Source organism: Neodiprion fabricii, chromosome 6, assembly GCF_021155785.1.
Source record: "Neodiprion fabricii isolate iyNeoFabr1 chromosome 6, iyNeoFabr1.1, whole genome shotgun sequence".
Lineage (NCBI taxonomy): Eukaryota > Metazoa > Arthropoda > Insecta > Hymenoptera > Diprionidae > Neodiprion > Neodiprion fabricii.
The window spans coordinates 11166393-11192710 of NC_060244.1; the positions used below are offsets into that span (position 1 = coordinate 11166393).

Below are 26318 nucleotides of genomic sequence, written 5' to 3' on the forward strand. Positions count from 1 at the left end.
CAAGATTGGACATTATCGATCTGTATACGATTTCTTATTCCACCTACATATACCATGTTTGTAATAAAAACAATAGGACATACTGCTTAAGAACGCAGAAATTTTTTATTCTATCTTGCAATGTTTTTTTGGGTATGCCTGTAGTGTTTACCCTCTCAAACGATATACCAATTTAATGTAAATCATACGTTTCCATAAACTGTATGAAAATAAAATGGTATAATAATTAAAATCACGGAATGCTATTCCATAATTGTACAAAATTTTTGCAATGTAAACGGTACTTGGGCATATGCAATCGACATGCCATCTTTTCTTAAGCAATTTTAATACAAGAACTTGTATACTTATCAGTGGCAGCCTGTTTCAAATTGCGGAAGTTTTCCTTATTCAAATACAAGTTCACATGACTATACCAGCCCTTCAGGCCCATCCTATTGGTATGCCAATGGCTTTCCGAGGAATTTCTATTTTGTATTTCATTACAAAACACATGATAGCCTGATTCAAATCATATTAAAACACATCATTTTCGAACAAATAACGAATCATTTTTTAATATGAAGAGCCCATGATTACTTTTTGATTCATGCATCATTATCATTAGAATATACGGATAATATTGCCCTCTGAAAGTCATATTGAGTAAAATCGTATCCTAAAATCTGTCGGTATCCCCCGGTCTATTATAGATTAGAGAAGACAGAGGTATGCTGGGAGAACTCCTCTCTCTTTTCAATCGGCGTGATGGTGGGAGACAAGACAAGAGAGCAGGATGGAACAGCCATGGATATAGGCGCATGATTTCTCCTCGTTCTCCTCTACCATTTCGATCCATTGAATTCAGTGTTCGATCCCTGCCACAAATATCATCGGACAAAGGGTCACTCCAATTTTTCATGGACAGATAGATGGCGCGGATAGTAAGTCGTAGACTGCGGAGTGAGAATTCGACCACACGTAATAATTATGTAATATAGCATTAATTTATTCGTTCCGAAGACCCATTTGTGAATCAGGCACAATTTCTCACGTTTGTCTATAGCGGATTCACACGTTATTGACAATTCTTACTGTTTATTGTTCATCGATGACCACAATACCACTATAGTTCGAGTATAATTGTTCCTATCTCATATTCTAGATCCTGATTGATTGTTTCATGTGGTCGCGCCTCCTTTTCGCTAACGATTTCTCTAAGGATAGAGTTGCTTTTTTCGGGCAACCTTAGGCGTATTATCAAGAATTTTTTCAAAGAATATTTTTTGTTTATCGCAATGAAACTGAAAAAAATATTTTTATTTATATTATTATACAAGCTGGCCTGGCCGATCATGTTGTTCTGTTTTTCCCGGTAGGTGCGCCATAATTCGTTAACAATACGCAAAATAAGTTATCAATCACCGCCAATCGGATCTTAACTGAGCATAGCCATGAATCGTCCTCTCGACAATATAAACATATTGTATGAATACGACCTTAATCGATCAAGTAGTTCAGAAGTTAAACGAACACTAACAGACGCACGGAAGAATTTTATACCTGTATAAAGATAGTGCAGGAATTTTTTTGTCACACAAGATTGCATCCTTAAGGTGGTGCAAGCTGAGCTGTAAGACTGCTGAAAAGTAAAATCCAGGCATATTTGTAATCGGAAAACTAGTCTCTATCGTCTGAACTATGATGGTTTTTTTTTTTTTCTTAATCAACAAAATGGTACAATTTTAAAAACTTTCTCACTTTTCATATGATGTAAAACTCATTATTGCCCTACAAATCGGAATTTTCAAATTTGATAGTTGTCTGTAATTCGTAAGGAGGCAAGGTGTTCTTTTTAAGTTGCAAACAGACAGTTTCGAGATAAATGCGTTAAAAGTTTTTTTTGCAGCCTCGATGGGGATAAAAATAATATTTTTTTTTCCTCTTTTGCAAGTTACACTTAATCAGTAATTCGCATGCCATACTGTGGACCTTGCACCTCTAGGAGGGGGTCAAAGACCAACAATACAGCAACAGCAGCCGCTGCCCGTTCGTTACCTGGGACGATGAGCTTTAAGGTGCACAATGTTTGATAAAAACGGAACCATAAATTGTGCGTTGAGAAAATTTTCAGCCTGTTTGTAGATGAATAAAACACAAACCTGGAAATCCTAGCTGATCCCCTTCGCGAGATATTTAATTTTTTATGATTTTTCAATTATTTTTCAATATCAACCACTTTCGGCATTACCCAGGACCAACGGCGAAGACACTGTCGTAATATAGCCCCATTTTTCTATTTTGTGTGTTTTTTTTTATTGTTTTCTATTTTATATTTTTTTTATGTGAGGTTTTTTTGCGCTGCGATGCTCTTAGAAAGTGCTCATGGTCAACGATTTAAAAAAAAAGTTAATTATATGTAAATTCAGTAAAAAAGACTCGATGATCCATTAAAAAAATATGAATAATTCAGGGACCATTGTAATGATTGGGACATAAACACAACTGTTTCCGTCGCTTTTATTTATTTTTTTTACAAACGTCTTCATGTATTCATTTACAAATGTGTTGCCTTTCATTTTAAACTCTAAATGTTTCCGATTAAAAGATTCGACCAACTTTTTCAGACATATCTGTACAATGATACGTAATCGAAGAATGACAATTCATAACGAACTACAAAATACGGTAACAGTCAGCTGTACCAGCTAATTCGACTTGTATATTGTTATTATGCACCTGTAAATTATCAATGCTCGTACGTAATACGTCGATGTCGATTTTTTGCTTTTCAAATGAAATGCACACCATGGTTGTACATTCTGTATTAGGCCAAACGAACTTTGATTGGTTTTTAGCGGAGCGATATTCGTTACTGACCAATAACAACCATTTAGTTCCTACGTCACGATTTTCCTCCAATCGAAGCTTAGTATACCAGAGTTTCAGAATTCGAATTTATGTCGTGTCAGTCGTTGCGTCGCTGGACTCCCGTCAGCGGTCAGATCATCGCGCACAATTGGTGGCGACAGGTGGCGATAGCCGCGAGCGCATTTGGAATTTCAAACATGGCCACCGAGGTGATTAGCCAGAGCTGGTTGGCAGGCTTAGCGACATCATTAAACGTACCTGAAGCTGCAGTTCGACTTTTGGCTTCTATTCTACTAGGTAAGTGATGTTTTATATTTCAGTACATATTACTGGGTAGTTGTCATTAATCGGACTACAATAAAATGGCGCTTTTCTGAAACGGCCAGGAATCTCGGTCATAACCTAATTCGTACGTAAATTTTCTTGACATTTGTAGATCGCTGCTTGTCATTTTTATTTCATTGACTTTGACAACTGAAGTAAAAATCTTTGATATCGTTGTGAATTTGGGTTGCGGTTATTCTTTGTATCGAGTATTCTTGTACCGAATGTTGACACTTAATTTTCTGTAAATATTCTTATCAATACAAACTTTAACTATCAAATACTAAAATGTTTTGTTTAATTTACAGGTTTTCCATTGGCACTGTTTCACAGATATAAGCTATATGGCAAGGAGCAAACCTTGCAACACATATTTTTTATACTCTCCGGGTTGAGCATCGGGTATTGGAATTACGGTAAGATTGTTATGCTTGAGAAATTTCTATCATACACATTGTGTAATCCTATAAATGTCGTTTAAAGATTTATTTATAGTTATAAACACAATTACACAACTGTTTCAGTCTCTTAATTTCTTGCCTTTTGCTTTACTGCGAAGTTTTTTCTCTATGAAGTGCTTCACGAATATACACTTGGTTTCTTATTAATCAGAGTATGTTCAAGAATATAAAAGGTCATAATCTCAATGCAAATGCAAAATTTTTATAAAATATTATACACTCAAAAATAATAGCTGTTTGAAAAATTGTCATATTTTAGTTTCAGTTGTTAGGGAAGTTTGTCCGGCAAAAAATTAATTACAGCTTTGTGTAAATCTGATTTCATTTCATTTCTAACAGTTTCACAAGATTGCAAAAGAATTCAGTAGATTTCAATATATCAAGAAGATGATGCAAAATTTCTCAACACTTAATTTAGATTTGAAGATTTTGTGGGATTTTAATTTTTTAAAAAAAAGATTTCATACATTTTCAGCAGTTTTAGAGAATTTGAATATTGTAGTAAATTTCACAAAGTGGATTGTAACAGAGTTACAAGTGGCCGTATTTGTTATTTGAGTCAAGAGAGAATTAGTAGTAGAAACTGAATAATGCACAATTAAAAAACTATCATCCAAATTTACTTATGCATATGTGGTGAATTAACAGAGTTCTGTCAGCTAATAGTTTTATAATATTATATGTTTAAATTCTACAAGTGGTAATACTTATCAGTTGATAGCATGAGGCTGAACTACATCTCAGATAAGATAGCCATTGCCTTACTCATGGTACATTGCCTTTTTCAAGTTTTTACACATTGTAATAACGTTATCTTTATTTCGAGTTCAGATTTGTTGTTAATTTTAATAACGCTCATGTTCAATTATAAATATTTCTAGGTACGGATATCCTGCACTCTGCATTTTCACTATGTGTTACCTATCTGATATTGAAGATAGTTGGTGGAACGAATTTATCGGTGATCATGTCCTTTGTATTCAACTTGACATACTTGCTAGTGGGTAAGCAAACTTCATTGTTATTCTGAATAATTAGACTTGGAACATATGACGTCTGATGCTATAATAATCGTAAGAATACAGTCAATACAGCCTATAATTTGACTTTCAGTGCCCCTCAATCCAATAGAATGAATTTTATTTTTTTTTCCCTTTTGTAATAGCTCTTACTGCTCATAATTTAATTGTAAATTATTTGAAGTTGTACGTACTGCTCAGGAATGCAATGGGTACAATTACAATCATGGCTTCATCTACTCTTTGTGAAGATAAGCTTAACAACCGATACTTTGTTCTGAACAAGCAACGCTATTTACAAAGAGCTCCCATTAAAATGCTGAAGTGGCGATTAAAAGTGTTTTATTCAGAAACTACATGTCCCGTTCATCGTAATATAACAGCATCATCCAACCTCTGATTGACAATAATAATATATGGCTTATACTGTTTATAATAACATGATAGAGCCAAGCCATGAGACAAGCACATATTATCAAAAAAACAACAAACCTGTTTACAAGTGCAAGCAGTTTGATGAGAATGACGACATTTTCTTATTTATGTTGTGGGTCAAAGTTGAAGTGTGTGAAGACATGAATTCGATTCATGTGTCATTGCATAAACATATAATGCAATTGATGATAAAATTTTTAGGATAATTTAACTGTAATTTGGAATACACACAGGTAACATATTTTCCCAGTGATTGCAAAAACTTGATCATTAACTGAAATATGTTTGGGCATTATGAAGTTTTAGTCAAAAAATGTTCCCATTATTTGATTTATTTATTTGCTAAAGCATTTATTCATTCATTCTCAATTTTTGTTTGAAGGTTATTATACAACAAGTACAGAGGAATACGATATAAAATGGACAATGCCACAATGTGTATTGACCTTGAGGCTAATAGGGTTAGCATTCGATCTATACGACGGCAGAAAAAAAGAAGTACGAATAAAACTATTTTTATGATTACAAGTTGTTAGGAATGTAACGCACAATTCATTATTTGTTTTTGGGTAAAAAATTTAGGAAATGCTCTCAGCATCCCAAAAGGAGACAGCCTTAAAATCGGTGCCATCGTTTTTAGAGATCGCAGCCTACATATATTTTCCTGGTTCGTTTTTAGTCGGTCCGCAATTTAGCATGAACCGATATCTCAAGTACGTCAATGGCGAGTTGAGGGATCCGGTATGTCAGTTTTTACTTAATACTTTCCTCATTCGCTGGTATTTCCATTTTTGAGAACAGTTATTCTTCAATCCTGTTTTACAACGTTACTGGTATTCAATTGTTTGTGTGTTATAGGAATCCTCAAACGAATTGCCACCTTGTATAGTTCCTGGTTTTTTGAGAGCTCTGGCTGGTTTTGGCTACATTATAGTTTTCCAACTTGGCTCCATGTACGTTTCTGACGACTATATAGTTGACTCATCGTTTTCTAACGAGAGCTTTTGGAAGCGGTGGTTCTTATTGGGACTGTGGGGTCGAGTTAATTTATATAAGTATATCAGTTGCTGGCTGATAACTGAGGGGGTAATAACTACTTACCTAAATATTGAATCAAGTTATTTGAAGAAAACTGAGTTGAAATACTTGAACGTAACGCACTATGATTTTTTGTTAGGTCTGTATTGTTTTTGGTATAACTTATAATGGAAAAGACGAAAACGGGGTCCAAAGATGGGACGGTTGTGCCAATGTCAAGCTATTGGTATTCGAAAACGCGACACAATTCAATCATTACATTCTTTCCTTCAATACGAATACTAATCACTGGTGTGCCGAGTATATCTACAAGAGATTGAAGTTCTTAGGATCAAAATTCTACAGCCAAGCAGCGACTTTAATATTCCTTGCCGTTTGGCACGGTTTTCACAGTGGATATTATATATGTTTCTTCATCGAATTCATCATTATGTATTTTGAAAAAGACGTAAGTTTCATTAATATTGCCTCTGATTAATTATCATTATCTCATCAAAGTTCTCAGCGTCAGCAAATGCAATCGTTTTTTCCTATTAAACTACAATTAGTAACAGTGGGGTGTCAGTGCACTAAGAAAAAAAAGTTAAAAACCTGCTTGCAAAATACAGTTTATCGAATTTGAATGTAAATTTGCGTTCATGGTTTTTTTTAGATTCCCGAGTTTTATTATGATGTCTAAATTGTGACTCTTGCTTTGCATGAAATGTGTTATCGTGTGCAATCATTACCGCAGAACAATTTGGCATTGTTGGTTCAAACGTATCTGGGGTGTTTAGCATTTCCATCCTCTACCATTCGATACTCGATCTAATGCAAATGGAAACTATGATGATAATTTGTTTTTCAGATTGGACCTGTACTTAATTCAAATAAGAAGTTGCAGGCATATTTGAGCAATCCTATAATAGCAGTGCTGGTCTGGTTTGTCATGAAAATATACACGTTTGTATTCATGGGCTATGCGCTAATACCATTTGTCTTACTTAAGCACAGTAAATACTTACAAGTATTTGCGACTTTTCATTTTCTCGGACATATACTATTCATGGGCTACCCATTGATAGCCCCATTTCTGAAATCACTTATTCGAGAAAATCGACAGAGATCACACAACGAATAGAGGATATATGTAAATTCATATTCCATGCGAATTTATGCCGGGTACTTTTTAAAATCAACGTTCTTTTTCACTTTGCCAAATAATCAAAGAAATTAAACGTTTGACACTTAAACTATTGTGATGAACTTTTATGTCGTACTCGATTTAAATGGTCAGTAGATTTGAGTGTTCTTGTATCAATCAACATATTCTGTCCATCTATTATCAATGGCAAAGACGAGAATATTCGATCACATATTATTGTATCGTCATACGCAGTTTTAGTTGAAAAAATTGATTCCTGTATTGAATTTCCAATACAGTCAATTCTGAAACTATCTGTGCAAATTTTTAATTGTTGCGACTAACAACCTGAAAACTCTACCTCCAAAGATTGAGATAGAAAAGAGTATTATAGCTGTAACACAGGTATACAAGTATACATGTAATTAATGGATAAAGTGAACATTATTTTATGGGAGAGTCAAATCCAATAGCAAATTCAATCGAAAGAATATACAATATGATCGAATAGTAGATCCAACAGAGTATGACAGTGGAACAGAGTATTTTGTAATTTTGTAAGTAAATCAGTGAAAAGGTGGAAAATACGTAGAGGCTTCGGCACGTAATTACTTCGAAACAGGGATTTGATTCATGTATACAAAGTTGCGTGATACATAGGCAATTTATTGCGAGTTGATGAGAATAACGAAATATCTTTTCCTATGCAATCTTTTTGGAAGATGGTAAAGAAATTTCAGAAGCTTTATTGTCCAAAGCTCAAATTTACTCTTATGTCCCATAATGTTTATCATGGTACAATACATTATTTATTTATTTATAATAATATGTATATTAATATAATTTTTCGGTCAATTCATCAATGGTCTTCAATGTACTTTATTAAATTATGCTAAACAAAACTAGGACAAATCCCAAAGTATTTGCCACAAATTAGCAATTAAGTGTGACTTTGTAAGACTATTTCTCATTTGTTCCATAAATATATTTTTGAGCATTGTAAAATATTTTCGTTTATTTCCTAATTCTAAAAGTTATACTACTGTTTGACGACTTTCTTCATCTCTTTTTAATGTGAATTTACCTAAAAATTTATAAAACTGCACGTGTGAAATCTAATTAGCAAATCGTGACCGTTTTATGATATCGAATTATCAGATAAATTTTATTATTCCAATTGTTGCTATTGTGAAAGCACTGTTTTCGAAATAGTGAATTTATTGTATCATTCAACTTTACAATTGCTATCTATATATTTACCTTCCAGATTTCCTACATTGATCTCATGAAGCAGGGTGATTTAGAATGTTTTTGATTGAAGATTATGAAATTAGGTATGAAATTATCCAAAAAAACTAAAGTTGGTTCTATACAATAGTAATACGGAGAAGAAAATTCAATACGACAGCAAAAATTTGTCACCTTAGATTCTATGGTCGAAATAACAAAATATCACCTTAAGACAAATGTTTGATGTATTGTTAATTGTCAGTTTTTCAACTTCAATGTGTATATCAGGACATCTTGTTAAATGATTTAATGGCCGCTTTTGTCATTGCTATGTGCTAAAAAATATTTTTTACGCTACCATCTCCAACAACCAACTAAGTACTTTGTCGTTTTTGACTGGAGGTATCACAGAAAATAGGATTTGTGGCATGTACTCTTCTTGACTCGTGAGTTTCCGTTTTGTTCGTCAAGAATTTTATGCGCTCTATTTTATGCGCACTTGCCACGAAAATAACTGTTACATATTATGTATTCAAAATTTTGTTTGGGTCAAGTAGCATAGAATTCTAACCGAACAGTTGATATAGTATATCGATTTTGCAGCAGAGCTGATAGCTCTCGTGCCCACATCACGATTGCTGAGTTGTTCTACCTCAAATCAACTAACAAACGTTCGCATCTGAACGCCAACTTTCCTCGTTTTTTTCTCTTTACACATTTTTTTAAATCCTCCGCTTTGCCCACAATAATAATTGTGGTGCAGCGATCATGTTAAGAATTGATGTCATCTCTGTTAAAACTCGTGGAACTTGCATTATTTGCTTGACGTTGAAGGACGAAGTCGTAACGAAAATTTGGAGACAATCACAAATAGTTAGGAATCTCTGTGGTAGCATTCTATACTACAGATGATCTTGAATTTTATGCTATTTTGAAACTCTAATAAATTGAGATACTTGGAGAATTCGAGTCTTCGAATTGATAAGATCCGATTTAATGGTCACGAATGTCAATCACATTTACAATTTTGATGTACTGCCGTTTGTGTGATGTGTCTTATTGACACCGGTGTTGACGAAACAAGTTGAAATTGAATATTTAATGTGTTTTCATCATTTTATAACGTATTTACCAGTTATTTCGAAACAAAACCGGTTGTTCATTAGTTATTGAACGATGATTAAAAGAAAAAGAAGGTCCCAAAATACCAGAATTCGATCGCACGCTTTTCTTCGTCGTTGTCTCTCTCTTTTCTCTGCAGTTTTTTTCTGCTATAAGCATGTTCCGTTACTTGCGATAAATAGGTCTTACAAAATGATTCTCTCCACCCGCCACAAAAATTCATAACACTATGTATTTCTTGGTGTATTGAATTGTAATACGCGTTATGAGGCTGTTATTAAACGCGGAATAACGGGAGGGACACATTGAGAAGTCTTTAAATATTGAAATGTTGTATTTTCATAAGTTTTCTTACAAAACAGACAACTTAATATTTAGACTTACTGCCTACATTATAAAAAATATAAAATTACAAAGGTACTTTGAGATAGGTTTATAAGTAAGTATTATGAGTTTCCGCGTTTGCTGATTCACTTTTTACCTTTGTGCTCTGATTAACTCAGTGCTATTAAAAAATTTCGAGTTCTTGTGTTGTATCTGTTACCCTGCCTTTAGTTCGTTATTCCAAACGTCGTCTCATCGTTGAAAATTTCGGTATTGAATTTAACATTTGGCAGTTGCAGCAGTATTCGTATCGCTGTATGTCAGGTTGTCTATATCTCCGACGTTGCTCTATACGATCGCGGTGCTTTGATGTTAACTTTATTCCTAATCTCTACATATTGCCTACTGGCTACTAGTCGAATAGCTCTCTACCATTGAACCATAAAAGCGCAGTCATCAGGGTCATACCGAAACTCGACGTTACATATTGCCAATTGACGGTGATAAATACGCGATAGTGATTAACGATCACCGTTGTATACTGTCAACATATGATTAGTAAGGTCCGCTCGCCGATGGCGCGGGTGCGCCGTAGCTGTCGGAAACCGAACCTGCGGATGAAGATGATGATCCATGGCCAGATGGTGCTGGGGCTCCGTATTCGCTTCCAACAGATGCTGGGTATCCGCCCTGTTCCTTCTGTTCATGAAACATCAAATGAAATGTTATAAAATCACGTAAACAACAAATCCGTCAATTGCGTGTGCCTGGTCCCATCAGCGAATCCAATCACTCACCTGCGTCTTGTATCTGATGAAGTAAACTTCCGGTTTGCTCGGTTGAGTTGGCTGCTGAGTAGGAAGAACGACCTCTGGCGCCTCCTCTGGTTTCTTCACCAAGACGTAGATCAGAGTCTTTTCTTCGTCCTGTGGTGGCAGAGGTGGCAGGACAGGAGCAGTTGGGGTTGGCGGGGTAGGTGCCTTGATGAAGACAATTTTGTAGTGCTTCTGGGGCGGCGGAGGCTGGTGCACGGGCTTTGGGGCTTTGTACTCCGGGGCTTCTGGCGGCGGTACGTGGACGTAGACGTGTTTGTGGATCACCGCCTGTTGGGCTGGAGGTCCGTACGATTCCTGGATGACTGGAGAACCGTAGCTCGCGCTGGGCAGCGACGGTGCCGGGGCGCCGTAGGAAGATGAGGAGCCGAAGCTAGATGGCGGAAGGTACGATGGTGGTTCCGGCCTTGCCAAGGACACTGCGCAGACCGCACTGAATACCTGGAACAATCGAACGATTTCTAGTTTCACGAATGCCTCTGTAATTTCACCTCTGCCTCTGGCTCCTCAATTCCCCGGATCAGCGATCGGGCGAGAGTGTGTTGTGTTTTATTACAGAGAGCGTTTCACCTTCGGCATTTATATGTACCACGCCGTGCCCGCATGTGAGAGAATAATTGGTAAAAGGTGTAGCGGGACAAATAATGTTATATTACAGATTAAGAAACACACGAATTTTATGCCTTTCGAGGCTGGCGGGTATGCCGTCTTGATGCCCGGCGATGTTATATATAGTGCAATGATGATGGATTTCACGCTTTCGTAGGCATCGTAATGCCCTGCCGTAATTGCCACAATCTCGTACTGGTGTTACCTACTAATTACGTCCGGTAGAAAATTGAGTCCAACCCATCCCGGAAAACAAGTCCCGAACAGTATAAATGTTGCGTCAGCAAATTATAATCTCTGTCCTGCAGGATTATCCCCTTCCTAATTCTGTATCTCAAAGTGAGGATTGCGAAATTTGTTGTTGTGCTACTTTTCGCATTTCGAATTTTTGAGTTTTGACCTTAGTCCCAATACGATCTACGCCTACGATTTATTTACGCATTTTAAATTCTTGGTATAAAGAAGACCGTAGAGATGAATGATGACCTAGGAATGCCAGAGATTGGGTAATGTGACAAAATATCATATACATCTTCGTTCACGATAGTTTTATACCAGTTCCACAACCAGTTTTTTTTCGATCCACAGAATTTTTTACGAATTAATTTTGTCATCTACTGTGTAGTTGCATAATAATTGGCCAAGTATAACCAGCTACTGATAATGATAATTAATTCATATGTTACTAATCGTTGCATTAAATTCCTAGAGATGTAGCATGGTACTCCATGTATAGCTAATTGAAATACTGCTGTAATACTTTCAATATTGCATTCAAATATTTTTTCGGTTGGGTAAAAGATCATTATTTGTGGATACTCTTAATTAGATGCAAGAGAAAACCAACGAAATGGAAAGTTAAGTGAGATGTATAATTTATAAGCATTCCTCTCCTGGTTCATAATTATATGTTTCAATGTGGCTCGGTGGTATTTCTTGCTCTACCGGGGATCTCACGCTGGATGGTCAGATATTAATGATAAAACTATATGTGTAGAAAGGCCATATATTCGACTGCCGTTGGATATAATGATTCTTTCGACCTTATTTTTAGCTTCGCTTCAAGTTCAAGAACTCCTTAACGACTCGTCGCTATGTAAGTACCGATAAAAATTACTCCTTTTCCTACACCTAATGATCATTTCGCTGGTCACATTAAATATTTTTCTAGCTTCACACATAGCGCAAGCTCCATAGAACACAAAAACTCTGTTGCATTTTTTCTTATGCATTAATAAGCTAAACAAGTTTTCACTTATTTTTAGTCTATTTCTCCGTTGGAACAGCAGAAAAAAAATAACAAAAATAAAAAAATAGAATGTAGAGCAAGAACTTTCGTTTAAGAAACTCCGATGAAAATTCCTACCCTCAGCACAAGCGATATCGCTTGTCGAGAATAACAGAAGCAATTGTGTTCATTAGGACAGCTAGTTTGTCATCCACGTAACAGAGCTTCTTGGCACATGTTCATCCAACTATTGGCTGGACGTATTGTCCGTAGACAAAAAAAAAAAAATATATATATATATTACCGGTACACTAACTTCTTAAACTGACATTTATAGTTCTCAAAATCTGCGTTAATATACTAATTGCGCACTTGCGAAGGCGATGAAATCAAAACAAAAATTTCAGTATTTGTAATATATCGGATGACACGAGATTATACAGCGCATAAAATTTTTGTACGTCGAGAAAATGAATTATACAGCAATGATAAGTACATCATTTATTTCCAAGCATTGCCTCTCAAACCGTTACTCAGAAATCGTGGTCAGAAATCAAATCATAAGATTAGATCTCATATCAGGAAGAGGAAATAATGCAGTAATATTGTGCACGTTAAGAAAAATGATTGTACGGATTAATTGAGAAGTTAAAACTTTGACAAAATACCCTCAATCTGCTTTGTTAAACCTCCGTTAACACTCTTTTAGTGCGATCCGCATCGACTACACCAGCGCAAACGAAAAGTGATTCTTTCGAAAGCTACAACTTTTTATAACGAAGTTAGACGTCCCCTTGAACAGCCTTATCCAAAAACCAAAGATACGTTCTAAAGTATGGCTAAAAGTGAATTTCAAGATTTAAACTTCGAGTTATGGTTTACTGACGCGTTTTCTTTTAACGGAAAAAGTTGAGTTTATCCGGACTGGAGGAACAATCACTTTCTAGAAACAATTTCACGTGCGATTCGGTGTTCATACAACATCCGTTTCGGTTAAGGTCCGCGAAATAAAGATGTTTGCATTCGAATTAGACACACTCAAAAATAATATTACTTACTAATAGGACCTTCATTATATCGCGCTTATTCGAAGGTTTGAACGGATAGCCTTTTACTCGATTCAAAGCTCGACGATGATGGACCACCTTAGCTCACTGCCTGGGTCATACACAATCACTGACTCGGTATGCCGCGGTAGCGCCTCTTCTTCACTTTTATACCTTGGCCAACTCCCCCAAAGACCAGCAGCACCCCGCGTGTTGCATGGCCTGTCCGGTTGATTACCGCGTCAGAAGTTGCCGGTGGAGGGGACATGGTAACCCGTGCATGGTGCAAGGCAAGCCAAATCAAGGACCCGTTTGATTGGGGCATGAGGGCCGTCCCAGCGAACCTCTTACTCAACCCGGGACCAAGGGATACCCTACTGCGGTACTTTATCTTGGTGGTGTAATTCATGACGCGCAAAGTGCCGTAATTTAATCGTTACGATGGAATTCATCGAAGAGTTACAAATTTAAGTACACTTTTCGTGTAGTATGGATCTAAGATGGTTGGAATATAGATTTATGTAGCATTGGGTCAGTTTGTGTCTAACGGCTTCGTTCTGTATCGAGCAATCAGATGAATCCGATCTCTAAATGTGCAGGCCTGCTACGGTGTTACTGATCTATTAAGTACCCCTCCACCGAAGTCGAAAAGAAATTTTATACAAGCACCAGTAGTGTTAATGGATGATTTGTTGAATTCACATTGCAGATATAAACACCGAAGAGCAGAGAAAAGAAAAACAGGATGTATCAGCGATGACCTTGTCCCCCTTTTTGTAGCATCCGTCCGTATTTCGTTTATATCTACATAGGTATTTAACTTTAGAACAGTTTACTTTGTGGATTAAGTTCAGCCTAACCTCCCCTAATGTATAGTAAATTTAGATCGAATGTGATTTCTTGAATCTATATTGTGCTTTGATCATCGTAAAAAGTTTACACCACCGTAACTTACCTGGTCACGGTGTGAAAATCTGCTATCGAATCTGAAACCGTTTTCGATTTCTCAGATTCGACTCGTTCCACATGATAGATAATGGTACTGGACGTTTTGGAGTTGAATCTACACCGAATCGTGTCAGGCTTGAATGCTGGATGGATTACGAATCTGGGATATATGGAAGCGTTTGGATTTGGCCTCAAATTTGCACCACTGACAGCTCATGCTAATGTTATCTGAAATTAAAACCAACTCGTTAAAGTGTAGGACAGTCGATTATTTACTTAAAAAATGTAAAAGATACAGCATTGAGATGCTTAGGATTAAAGAATTGTGTCTTTTCTAACCGCAGTGATAAATCAGCATAAATTGTTATTATTATTTTGGCTCAAACTGGTGCACTATAAGTTGCATTAATTTGTTCTTATTGTATCGGGGAAAGGGGTTTAAAACCGGTGTGGTTAAAATGTCAGGGTAACTAAAAAGATATTCGCCAATGACAGTGGTGAACAGTTTTGAGATAATGGGACGACAGTAAATAAGATTTAAAGATAATAAGCAGTGTATTTTTTCATAATGCACCCCTGAAGCCCACTGCTGTAGCCATAACACAAGCATTACGGAATAGCGTAGACTCAATTTGAACGATTTGAACCTATAACCTATCATATTAACAAACTCTTAACTGAGCTTTGGATCCGTAGATTTTTGCTCGCTTGGAAATACCACTATAGTGATCCACGAAACCACCACGTTGTAAAGCTTTGCTTTGCACCAATCACCCGCGATAATCGTGTCACCAATTACGGTACCCTTGTACATTTTTTTTTTTATAAACATTTATCGAAATCATTGAAATATGTTGTGTAACGTGGAACAGAATGAACCAACTGTGCGGAACTGCGAAAGTCCTTGCTCCGCCTCTTTTTAGTCATCAGGTATGTGCATTGTATCCATATAGGTATAACGGCATGCACTTATAAGTTTGTGACAGGTGCAGCACGTAATTACTACCCCAATTCGAAGAGATATTTGTATGAGTATTTTTCGCACGGATAATTGTTGCGACAATACTCATACTTGTACGAGTACCTATTAATTGTACTTCAAGCTAATTTTCAGCTTTTTGCAGTCATCGTTTTCTTTCTGTTTTATTTCTCACTCTTCTATATAGCAGTTTGTCGGCATTCTAAGTAATACAGAAGATATTTATATCGAAGAATTCATTCATAGTGCACGAAGAGTAAGGTAGTAGAGATTCATTTCAAAATAACGAAATCAACTTGATGTGGATAATTGTCGGATATTTTTCTTTTTTGCATCTGGTCTGCTACGGTTTCCACATTAATTCCTCCGTCAGACTTTCTCCGCTGACCAAATAATTACAAGGCGTCCTCACCTTGGGATGAAGTACTCACTGTAACCTGCATGTAGATCACATATCCTTACGTAGCTGATGGTTGGTATGGTCTATCAAATTATATGCAACCACGTTACGAACTATCATAGGTTTTCGTTACGACAATCATAGATTTATGATCAGTTCAAATCATGATTCAAATGCTACCAGCGGGCAACAGACGTGATTTGGATGGGCAAGTCGCGTGAAAGAATTTCACTTTGGTATTTTATTTAGGCTTAAGCGAGGTAGTATGCGGAGAGTCGAAGCGCCTTGATAAATGGATCATCTATGCTTGGAGGGGGGCTGTCGTAGAACTTGCGTACTAGGAGGAGATATTCCTCGATATGTTAATTCGAGTTACGCTAACTTGAGAGCTGCGTATAGTTGTTAACCAATAGCTGGTTGCGTACTGTATTTAAAGGGAAGAAAGAAGAAGAAGAAGTTTGAAAGAGAAAATGCGTATATTTATTTGCTTATTAACTACCGTAATGATGACGCGAATAAATTGAATACTCGGATGGTGAATGTTTTGATCAAATTTCAATGTCCACATCGGTTCTGAAATCCTTGGGCATAAGTTCATCTCATGAAAGATGAATTTCCATACCAAGGTATAAATTCCTTGATTAGCATTTACTACGTTGGCCAATTTTATTTAAACGTATATGTGCACAAGGATCTAAAGTGACACTGAAACGATACGTATTTGACAATGGAGAAACGAACGAAAATTAAGATGAATTTGAACTTTGAAATCTGTCTAAGCTAAATTCCACGACTATCGCATTACGAGATTGAATCAAAGACTACCGGTTTACCTGTGACAAAAATATTTCCCATAAACATTGACAGATTATAATCATTAAAACGCATGCATGTACCTATACAATGAACCCACGGTAGGTTTTATGGAGTAAGGATCGGTACTACTTTGCAAATAGAAGAAAAGATCCGAATTATCCGAATGATAAAACTATACCATGCATGGCAATTTAGGAAAATTTATTCTACCTTTCATTTCATTTTCACACGAGAAGGGTGGTGCGATTGTACCTCCTCAAGTTCGTACGTCGTTACCTGCATACCTGACACAACTCTGGATTCACGGTGCGAAGCGTAACGGTTTATGGTCATTAGCCTAATTAGAATCCAGATTCGTCACGGATCGGATCGTTTCTCATATATATTCACAAAAAAAAAAAAAGAAATTCCATACAAACTGTGTGTTTTCAAAAAGAAGGAAGTCAGAGAAGCTTTAAAAAGTTGAAAGTCATTACGCGCAATTGGATTAGGATCTGTAAAAATTCAACAGAATATACATTCTTAAAGTTTGCTTGCCCCTAGTGCAGTCTGGCGAGATATTCTCTGACCAGCGTTCACTCGCGACATTTTCCCCGCGTAATTCGCACCTACGTGTTAAACGATAGTGAGAGTTCAGTATGTACCTGTTGTGCATTCTATTATCGCTGTAAAATCGTGATTACTGTCAACGTACTAAATTAAGTTCACTACGTGCAACCTATGCGACTAGAGTACTGTTATTGTTATTAGGTAGAAGAATAAACCGCAGGTCGATATTCGCAGCGTAACTTGATCGCGAATTTTTTTCCCACCAGCAAGATCAGTACTTTACTCGTTGTAAGAAATGGTCTCAAGGTCTCGATTTCATGTGGGCGAACGTATATGCAGTCATGTCCCCCCGGCTGGTCTTGTACCCGTGGAAAACACACAGCTTGAATCGAAAGTGATCGAAGCCACGCGGCATTCTTTTGAATTGAGGTTATGCAAGTGTGATGAGGTAGGTACGTACGTATGCGTATCTTAAATGTATGAAATTTGTAAGCTTTGACCGTCCGCTTTGCGTCGCGTCGCGTCGGGTCTGCTCTTGAATACCGTCAACCAACTTTTATGCCATTCACTTTCTTACTGCATTAACCGCTAACGCGGGGACGAAATACCCGTCAGATATACTCTCACACTGTACGCATACGTATCCGATATTATCCACGATGGATTATAATAGATGCACTGTAAGAAACAATTTCGGCCAATAATGAATTTTTCATGTCGAAATCAACACTTTTACCAAATCCATTTTACTCCTCCGTATGATTTCGTCCATTTTCCGATCACGTGGTGAACGATGCATTTTACAAAGATAAACTGTAGGCAGATTTCCACACGATACATAAATGTCACTGATACATCACAAGATGTAACGAGTCATTAAAAGTAGTGCGAGCGGCCATCAGACGTCGCAAGGTGTTCGACATTCCCGCGATGAAAGTAGATCGGGTATTGCGACAACAATGATCGGAGACTGAAGCTGTAAAACCACCCCATATTTCATCTGGCACCTAATTGGAATTATCATTCTGCCAATGCTAGATCTGCTTCCAATAAATTTTGCCTCTTAAACACTGATTGCATGTTCGGAAAAGTTATATCCTGACGCGAACTTGTGGGTTTTAAAAGCATTGAAATTATTGTTGTATTGGTATACGCTGTTCGACGCATGTACTAGCAGTTCAATGAAGACCCGTTTCCAGACTCATTGTCAGTATTGAAATGCCCATAAACCACTGTTCAAAACTCGGCAATGTTACCGAAAGGATAAGGTTAATTTTGCGTCAAATATGCGAGTCGTTAATAGATTGAAATTGATTTAAATGACTAATTAATATATAGTAGCTCGATAATTTTTTTCACGTAGCGAGACTATTTCGAGGTCAGTGTGTCCCGTATCAGTACAATTGTATTTGTTGGTAATTGCCGAGATTTTAAGTATAAAAAAAATTCTCAATGGTATTTTCCTTCATTCTTGACTTACACATACAGGTTCGAACCCTCTTGTTTATTCACCGCATGAAGCAGGTACGTACCTACCGGTTGCGTTTTGCAACGCTCGTAATTGTAATTAGCACGACTTTCTCCAGCCGTTGTTGCGGTTCGACGAAATTGGTCTAAACGTGTACATACCCGTCTTACGTATGGTACATCTGACAATAAGTAACGGAATTGTTCAATATGATGCGGTAAGACTTTAGATATTTTTGGAACGCAGTGAGGAAAAATTACCATACTTATCCACGATGTTATGTGTTATAAACGTGTGAACGCGTGTGATGTAGGCATTTCATACGCGTATAAAGTGAGGCGATTGGATATACTGTAACAGTTTTTGCCACCGTTTGTAAAAGTTGAACTGATCTTCAGCACGGTTTCACTTACTTTCAATGAACATGTACCTCGACTGCGTCTGGATTCACGTAATCGTCTGCGGATCTTTCATCTTTCATCAGATTACCAGTTATACTTGAAATACGGCTAACGATGCACGATGATGATGATGGTGGTGCAGGCTGGTTACGCCGCAGCAATATTGGTCAAGATATCTTCTAACGATCGGTGATACGTCTAACGAGAAGCCTTGCCTCTTGATAAATCATTATCTTATTCATGGCAATAATTCGTTATAACCCGCGACGAAGTTTATATGGTATGCAATATACGTACCGTTTTCTTCTTTTCTGTTGAAAGTATTCATATTCTTGTGTCTATGTATATGTATGGACAGAGGTATATTTCGTGGTCGCTTCGAGACTTCGATCATAAACGCTAGAATTATAAATACATATCTACTCGCATATTTCACATGTTTAGAATATTTTATTATATAAAATATACAGCCGGCCGACGTGGGCCTTAAAATCTAATCGAAGAGAGATGTCGACATTGGTATTATAACGTCGCACTCGACGTAACAATAATTTACTAATAAATAAAATTACACATCTGGTTTACTCTGCTCAGGATAATTTCTGTATGCGATTTCTTCTGCAAACCGGCACTCTAGGACGTCGTGTTTGGCTCACTGCACGCACTTAAACGGCTTCTGGCGCATGGTTAACCGGCAGCCCCATGGTCTGATCATTATCTGCGACAGAAATACATACTCTTGTAACGGAACGCAGGTTAAATACGTCGTGACTCTGTATACAATATCCCTAATGGTGATTCCCTCGGCGAAGGAGCATGGGCATATTTATGCTTTACGACTGTTTCGCGTGATCTCGTGTGCTCCTATCTAGTCAGCGCAGAAACCTGATCGCCGTAGTAGACGACTGGTGTGATTTCGACAAAATTTCGCATAAAACTCAACTTTCGTAACCATAAATGCATCCTGCGAATGTATATGTATATATATACACACACAAACACACATATTCATATACTTGAATTCGGTTTTTGAGCGGAACTTTCGTGTTTATTTTTTAGTCCATTATACAGCTCCTTTTTTTATCGGACATGAGAACGAGAGGGAAAAAGAGAAGCAAGTAAAAAAAGAACTCCGAAAAAAAGCGATCGCTTTCAACTTTCAAACGAGGTTTCGGTCATTGTGGTGATAAAATTTTGTAACATCTCGTGAAACTATCCCTACCGATGGCGCCATGAACCTGGAGGATAGTAGGTTTATATAAATAAATAAGTAAAACGTTGGCGAAGCGTATATTTACTCACCTGGTGCACTAACTTGATGGTGTTCATGCTGCACTCTCGAGTAGCCATCGATTACGGTCGTGCCACTAAACTGTCGGTTGCCTCTTACTTCCGGTATCGAATCCTTTTCACTTCCAATTACCATCGACACGTCAGTTTCCTGAGTAGGTGTCTGTCCCTCCGGCGTGAATCTCGTCTGCGCGTTACTACTCATTATACCATCAGCGAAATTCCTCCGTTTCGTAACCTTGCGCATGAGTCCGGCGCCTTTCTTCGTACCCGATTCTTGTTCATCTACAGGTGCAAGGCGCACCGTGTCCTCGTCCGCATTGACGCCGACCTCCGACCTGTCGATGACCTTGTCCGAATTCGGCGCGTCAACGGCAACCCTTATCACCTGCGAAGACGCAGAAACGAACGGATCGGACTGATAAGAATTCGTCGGTGTTCCGTACGAAGTGAGCGCCGACAAATCTTGTATGAAACGGCTGTTGTCACCCTGTTCGAAGTACGGAACATCTTGAAAATTCGTTGCGTCTTTCACCGGCGGAGTTGTGTAGGTCCTTGCTGGCCCTAGAGGATTCTCAGGACTCTGATAAGTCGAATACGAGATCTGATAAACCGGGACGGTGGTTAATGGCTCGTTATTCTTCGGTGGTACCAGTTCTTCGACAAGGGCTTCTGTGTCGTCCAAGTCCTGGGACGAAATATCACCGCTATTACCGCGGTTTCGTGCATCGCTACCAACGTCGAAAGTCACCTGATTACCTGTGTTACCTGTACCCAGTCCGTAGACCAAGGAAGGTACAAAGTTATCGGACAGCTGGGGAGACGACTTCGGCTCATTTTCGTTTATGGCCGCACTTTGTACAGCCTGGACAGTATCGTAATCCTGGTACTGCTGGTCTCGGGTGTTCTGATCCTGATCGTAACTGGTTGAGTTAGTCAACGCGAATGATTGTCCCTCCGTTTGTAAAATTTCTTTAATATGTTGACTCTGATGCCGTGTATCGGAATTTCCCAAATTCTGTGAACGATCTTCCTCCTGGTAGTAGTATATCGGTTGACCCGATGGAGGAGGAACTCCTTTGTCTGACTGCAGGTACTGCGCTTGCGTAAAACCTTGAGCGCCACCTTGGTACGGAGCAAATGCAGCCGTTTCATAACCCGGGGGCTTATAGGTGTCGCGATTTTGCGTGTAGTAGGGATGCTCGTTGAGAGGTGACTGTGAGGTCTGACCATAGATGACAGGAGACTGAGAATCTATGTTTGTAGCCAAGCCATGTGAGCCTGAGTTCCGCACTTCCGACTCTGCAAGGTTGTAAGGATATTTAGAGTCCACGGTCAGACCAGCGGCGTGTGGGATTTCGTACTGTGTGAAAGGTACCGAGGGTGTTTGATAGATGGCGATGTTCGACACACCCTTGTAAGGTTCAACGATTCTCGTAACCGTCTCTTGTGCAGCGTTCGCCGGTAGTTTAATGGCAATGTAGGAGCCCCTGGTCTTCGGCAGATAGTAAGTCGTCGGTGGGATCACCACTGTTTTCTCCGTTTGTGGCTCATACAACAGCGACGACAAAATGTTCCCTGATGACTGCGTCGTCGGAGCGTCGTCCACGGGTCGCGGAGTCGTGTTGGAACCCAGGCCGAATACTGAGGATAAAAATCCCCCGCTGCTGGCTGGCTTCTCTTCCTCAGCAATCTCTGCAATCGGCACTTCGGTCGTTCCTCGGAATCGGGAGAACAAACCTTCGAAAAATCCTGAACTTGAAGTGTCGGGGTTTTCTTTGTTACTAGCACTCTCGTCGTCTTTAACTTCCGGCAGAAAAGCGCCGAGGCCACCGAGATTGTCCAGGAAGCTCAAGTCGGGTTTTTCTCCGTCCACCGACTGGGGCTGGGCCAGAGAGCTCTGGCCTTCGCCCAAGCCGTACATCTGCATTTGCCCTTTCTGGTAGTCAACGTTCTGCAAGTTCGGTGGTCCATAGTTGATTTGTGGAGCCTGTGGGTAGCCCGTGAATGGCTGAGCCTGAGTTTGCGACTGCGGCGAAACGTAGGTCTCATACTTCTGTTGTGTCTGAATGTTGTAGTCGTCGGTTTCAGCTGTGAAACTGGAGCTGTGGTATTCATCAGATTTTTGGTTCGCTACTGCGGGAGGATACGGTGCCGACTGGGATGAATACGTCGGTAAATATCCGGTGGGATAAGTCTCATGGGCAGGTTGCGATTGCTCGTAACCGTTTGAGTAACTACTCGAAGCATAGTCCAAGGACGGACTTGCGCCCGGCGCATATCCCACCTCAATAATGTCCCCTTCCGGCGGGTACAGGTTCTGTGGCTGAAGATTTACCGGGTGAAGATCGATGCCGTTGTACTTGTGGATTTTCCAAACCGGATATTTGGTCAAATCGATTCCCTCGGGTATTGCCGTCTCACCTTGGACGAACCATTGGTTGTTCTCGGGCACCGAAGCTGGGTAGATTTCTGGGGCCTCAGTTGTGGTTTCTGAGGATGTGAATGGCCATATACTTCTCAATGTTCTCTGCCTTTGCAGTTTCTCGAGTCCTTTGGACGCTGTTAAATCGATCTGGTTTGGTGGTCTGGCCAGAGTGAATCCGAGGATGGAAAGCCATAAGATCTAGGAACGTAAAAATTCAAAAATTCATTAAAATCGACGAAACATGGGCGTGAAGGAGAATTAAAGTGTAGTTGGTCCATACTACACACTAGGTACTAGACACTTTGATGGGATGAGAAAGGCGTGCAGGTACATATTATGTGTCTCGACGTTTGTCGGTACGGTACATAAAAGTAAGGTCTAGATTATTACCTACTATGAAGCCGTGACTCCGTGCTATGTTATTACGCGGATTACGGCAATTAAACAACATGATTGTACGTATTAAGTGTGTCATTCTTACGTCGAGAATAGCGTTCTTCAAATGGTTAATTTTGTCTCTTGTAATTATATGTTCTTCGAAGAGACGCTATTGACAGCGATAATTATACGATCTGCCAGCGCCGGAACGGCACTCGCTGTTCTCGATATTACATGATGATAGTTGCAAAATGATATTGGCAGTACAAGATCCAAATACATGTAGCCTGAGCTTCGAAAAAGAGAATGCCGAGTTTTTTGAGAAGCATTTTCATCGTTTTATAGAGTGGATCGTGATTATCAGTTTGTGGAAAAAAACATGAATTCTATACCGAATGTCTTCCAGAATTAAAAGAGGAGTTTAAAAATTCACAACTTAACAGAAACTCAATCGGAGAGGATGTTTCGTCCTGGATGCATAAATGAAAGAATTTTAATCGTTGATTCGATTTCTCTTTTTTAATATAGTAAAAGCAAACAGCGTGAATTTCTTCTCATGATTATCACCAGCACCATAGAATGTTGGAAATGATATGTTTGACAACGTTTTGAGATTGAAGGGCTCCTTGATTAAAATTTCTGCTTTTTTATGTAGCACGACTATCAAGCTTTCATACATATTTATATACTTATGCGCTTACGTAAATCACTGATTCCGTATTTTGGTAACAATGAATGACAGAACTGTACCGCAAATGTGGATTGGCAATTAAAAAAAAATATTTGTAATATATATCGCACCTGGTTTCTCATTTTTTTTTCACACACCCGCGCACTTAATAGTACCAAACGAAAGTTCGTAGTTTAATAATAAATATAAATATATATTATGTTATGAGTGAAATAAATAAAATAAATAAGAAGACTTTTGCACCGTACTACGGTTTTATATGGACTGGCCACGGCTGATTTAATCCACTGACTTATATAGCCGAAAAGTGAAAACTACCCTTCTATTGTAACGGCCGAAATATCCGTTAGAATTTTTGGCTTTCCCGTAATTGTTGAAATAAGTAAGAGCTCGGTACTTTCACACGAAGGAAAACCATGTCATTGAGGACCGATAAGACGCACTGAAATGAGGGTAGGTTTGCTTACCGGTGCAAACGACGGCCGCCCAGCCTGCTGAAGGTGATTAACGATTAGCTCGACATTCTAAACCTGAAGAGGAAAATCCAATTTGACCAAATTATTTGCGAGGCCAAGGCTTCGGCTTTACTCGGGAAAACTTAGAGCGTTGTTATTCGGCCAAGTTACCAGCACGCGAGTGCCGATGTTTTAGGTAGGTAATCCAATATATCAGGATAATTTCGTGAAAGCGTATCTAAGGGTACCTTGCTCATGCAGCTTATATCGGTCAGTGTTACATGTGTTAATAGTTTTAATGATAAAATCATTAACACAATATCCAGGCACGCAAAGTGATCATGTTCTCGCCATTAATTCGCATTATCGAGACACGAATGCACGGCACGAAGTGTTTTTAGTATTTGTTTAACGTGCAAAAACATTACTCTAAAATGAGATTCAATTATTCCTTTTAATTTTGTCAATCACGCTTCGTTACAAGTATATTCGTGTACTAATACTTCTCGCGTGTGTGGTGGGTTTTTGTTTACGCGGACAAATTGCCATCCCAAATTTCACAAAAGTTACTTAAATGCATTCGGATGATATTCAGCCGAAGAATCACGTATTTTGTGATGACGTGACACGTAAATTTTTAAACTTTTACCGACTGACAAAGCTTTGAAGGCCCCGGTACATCGTATACGATTTTTTATAAGCCTCCACGGACGTTGATGCGTGATGTTTTGCTATCGTTTGAAATCTTCCACAATTGTTTTGGAATCCTCTATGCATAACCGGGTTTCAAAACGTTCGAACTATTCAAACGATTTGGATTATTATTCGTATGAGAAACGCTGTTCATTTTATCCTTATCCGTTATTTAGTTAAGAATATACCTTAACATCGTGTACAGCCAAATATTTACATTCCACCATATTACCGTTGATGATGATCGAAGTTCAATCGCTCCGGCATACTCGCAGCTGTGAGTCTACAATTAATGGCAACTTAAATTCCATAAAATATTTACGACTTTCAGTGTTGTTCAGGCTTGAGTATCCGATTCGTTAATGTGCGTAAAACGAACGCTAGACTTTCAATATTTCGCAGACCATAAAAAAGACAGTTCTCAACTTTTATAACGACAGAGCTAGGTAAACAATCCGCTCTGTCGTGATAAGTATAAAATTATGGGAAAAATGTGGAATAGCATATTTCGTTTGGAATTCCAAATTCTACATAGTCTTCGGGTTTTTTTTTCGATCGTAATGATCGAAGGACAATACCTGTTATGACTGAATGATCTTACCGTTGTCCTTACACCATATAATCTGTCTCAATTTTTTACAGAAAAAATATGCCATTTTGATCACCTGCAATTGCGACGTTCTCCGATGAACGAAATAATTTCGCTTCCGGGTCGGCTAACTCTTCATTTATGCCAAGAATTCAGACTTTCCATAATTGTTTCCAGGTGAGCCAAACAGACATTCAATTTGACAGGATTTTGAACGAAGGCAGAATTTCACTAGTGTATACACTACACGTAAGTATACATGTATTTGTGGGTATAACCTGCGCGTTTTGTAAGCGGAAGCAGAGGCGAGCGGAGTGCGGATAATCGCTTAGTTTCGCGGAAGCATATAACTCATGTGAACCCGTATCAGAGCTTTTCATTAAAATGGATCTCAGTGTTTAAAATTACCTCTCATCACGCTATACGGACTCGCAGGCGAGTTACCGAAAATATGTAAATTATCCGGACTGTTGAAGAGAGAAAAAAAAAGAAAAAAATATAGAAATAAAAGTAACACATAAATCTGAGGCTCGAATTTCTTTGCCTACCGTACTTTCTTTTCTCAACTATCGTATTAGGATCTAAATAATA

At 38.4% G+C, this 26318-nt stretch overlaps 3 protein-coding genes across 3 annotated transcripts; 1 reads left to right on the forward strand and 2 right to left on the reverse strand.

Moving 5' to 3' along the window:
* The first annotated feature begins 896 nt into the window (after positions 1–896).
* On the forward strand, positions 897–8255 carry LOC124185381 (lysophospholipid acyltransferase 5). Its single transcript, XM_046576092.1, has 9 exons — positions 897–923; positions 2952–3147; positions 3483–3590; positions 4517–4639; positions 5472–5587; positions 5672–5830; positions 5948–6175; positions 6267–6575; positions 6975–8255. The coding sequence occupies exons 1-9, from the start codon at positions 912–914 to the stop codon at positions 7245–7247; spliced, it is 1524 nt and encodes a 507-aa protein (XP_046432048.1). The 5' UTR covers positions 897–911; the 3' UTR covers positions 7248–8255.
* Positions 8256–9917: 1662 nt separating this feature from the next.
* On the reverse strand, positions 9918–13793 carry LOC124185393 (extensin). The gene is made up of 3 exons (XM_046576111.1): positions 13655–13793; positions 10724–11200; positions 9918–10625 (listed from the first exon to the last, which is right to left on the reverse strand). Exons 1-3 carry the CDS (start codon positions 13667–13669, stop codon positions 10482–10484), a joined length of 636 nt encoding a protein of 211 aa, XP_046432067.1. The 5' UTR covers positions 13670–13793; the 3' UTR covers positions 9918–10481.
* A 5840-nt stretch (positions 13794–19633) lies between these two features.
* On the reverse strand, positions 19634–24702 carry LOC124184845. The gene is made up of 4 exons (XM_046574965.1): positions 24694–24702; positions 24458–24514; positions 20506–23119; positions 19634–19921 (listed from the first exon to the last, which is right to left on the reverse strand). The coding sequence occupies exons 1-4, from the start codon at positions 24700–24702 to the stop codon at positions 19869–19871; spliced, it is 2733 nt and encodes a 910-aa protein (XP_046430921.1). The 3' UTR covers positions 19634–19868.
* Positions 24703–26318: the final 1616 nt, after the last annotated feature.

What these genes read in the sequence shown, in the direction of transcription:
- LOC124185381 (XM_046576092.1), top strand. An exon ending in TTTGGCTTCTATTCTACTAG is followed by an intron (nt 3,148 to 3,482) that starts GTAAGTGATGTT and finishes TTTAATTTACAG; the next exon opens with GTTTTCCATTGGCACTGTTT. An exon ending in CATCGGGTATTGGAATTACG is followed by an intron (nt 3,591 to 4,516) that starts GTAAGATTGTTA and finishes AAATATTTCTAG; the next exon opens with GTACGGATATCCTGCACTCT.
- LOC124185393 (XM_046576111.1), bottom strand. An exon ending in TCATCAGATACAAGACGCAG is followed by an intron (nt 10,626 to 10,723) that starts GTGAGTGATTGG and finishes TTTCATGAACAG; the next exon opens with AAGGAACAGGGCGGATACCC.
- LOC124184845 (XM_046574965.1), bottom strand. An exon ending in GGCGGCCGTCGTTTGCACCG is followed by an intron (nt 23,120 to 24,457) that starts GTAAGCAAACCT and finishes TTACGTTCCTAG; the next exon opens with ATCTTATGGCTTTCCATCCT. An exon ending in CCATCAAGTTAGTGCACCAG is followed by an intron (nt 19,922 to 20,505) that starts GTGAGTAAATAT and finishes TTTCTGTCGCAG; the next exon opens with ATAATGATCAGACCATGGGG.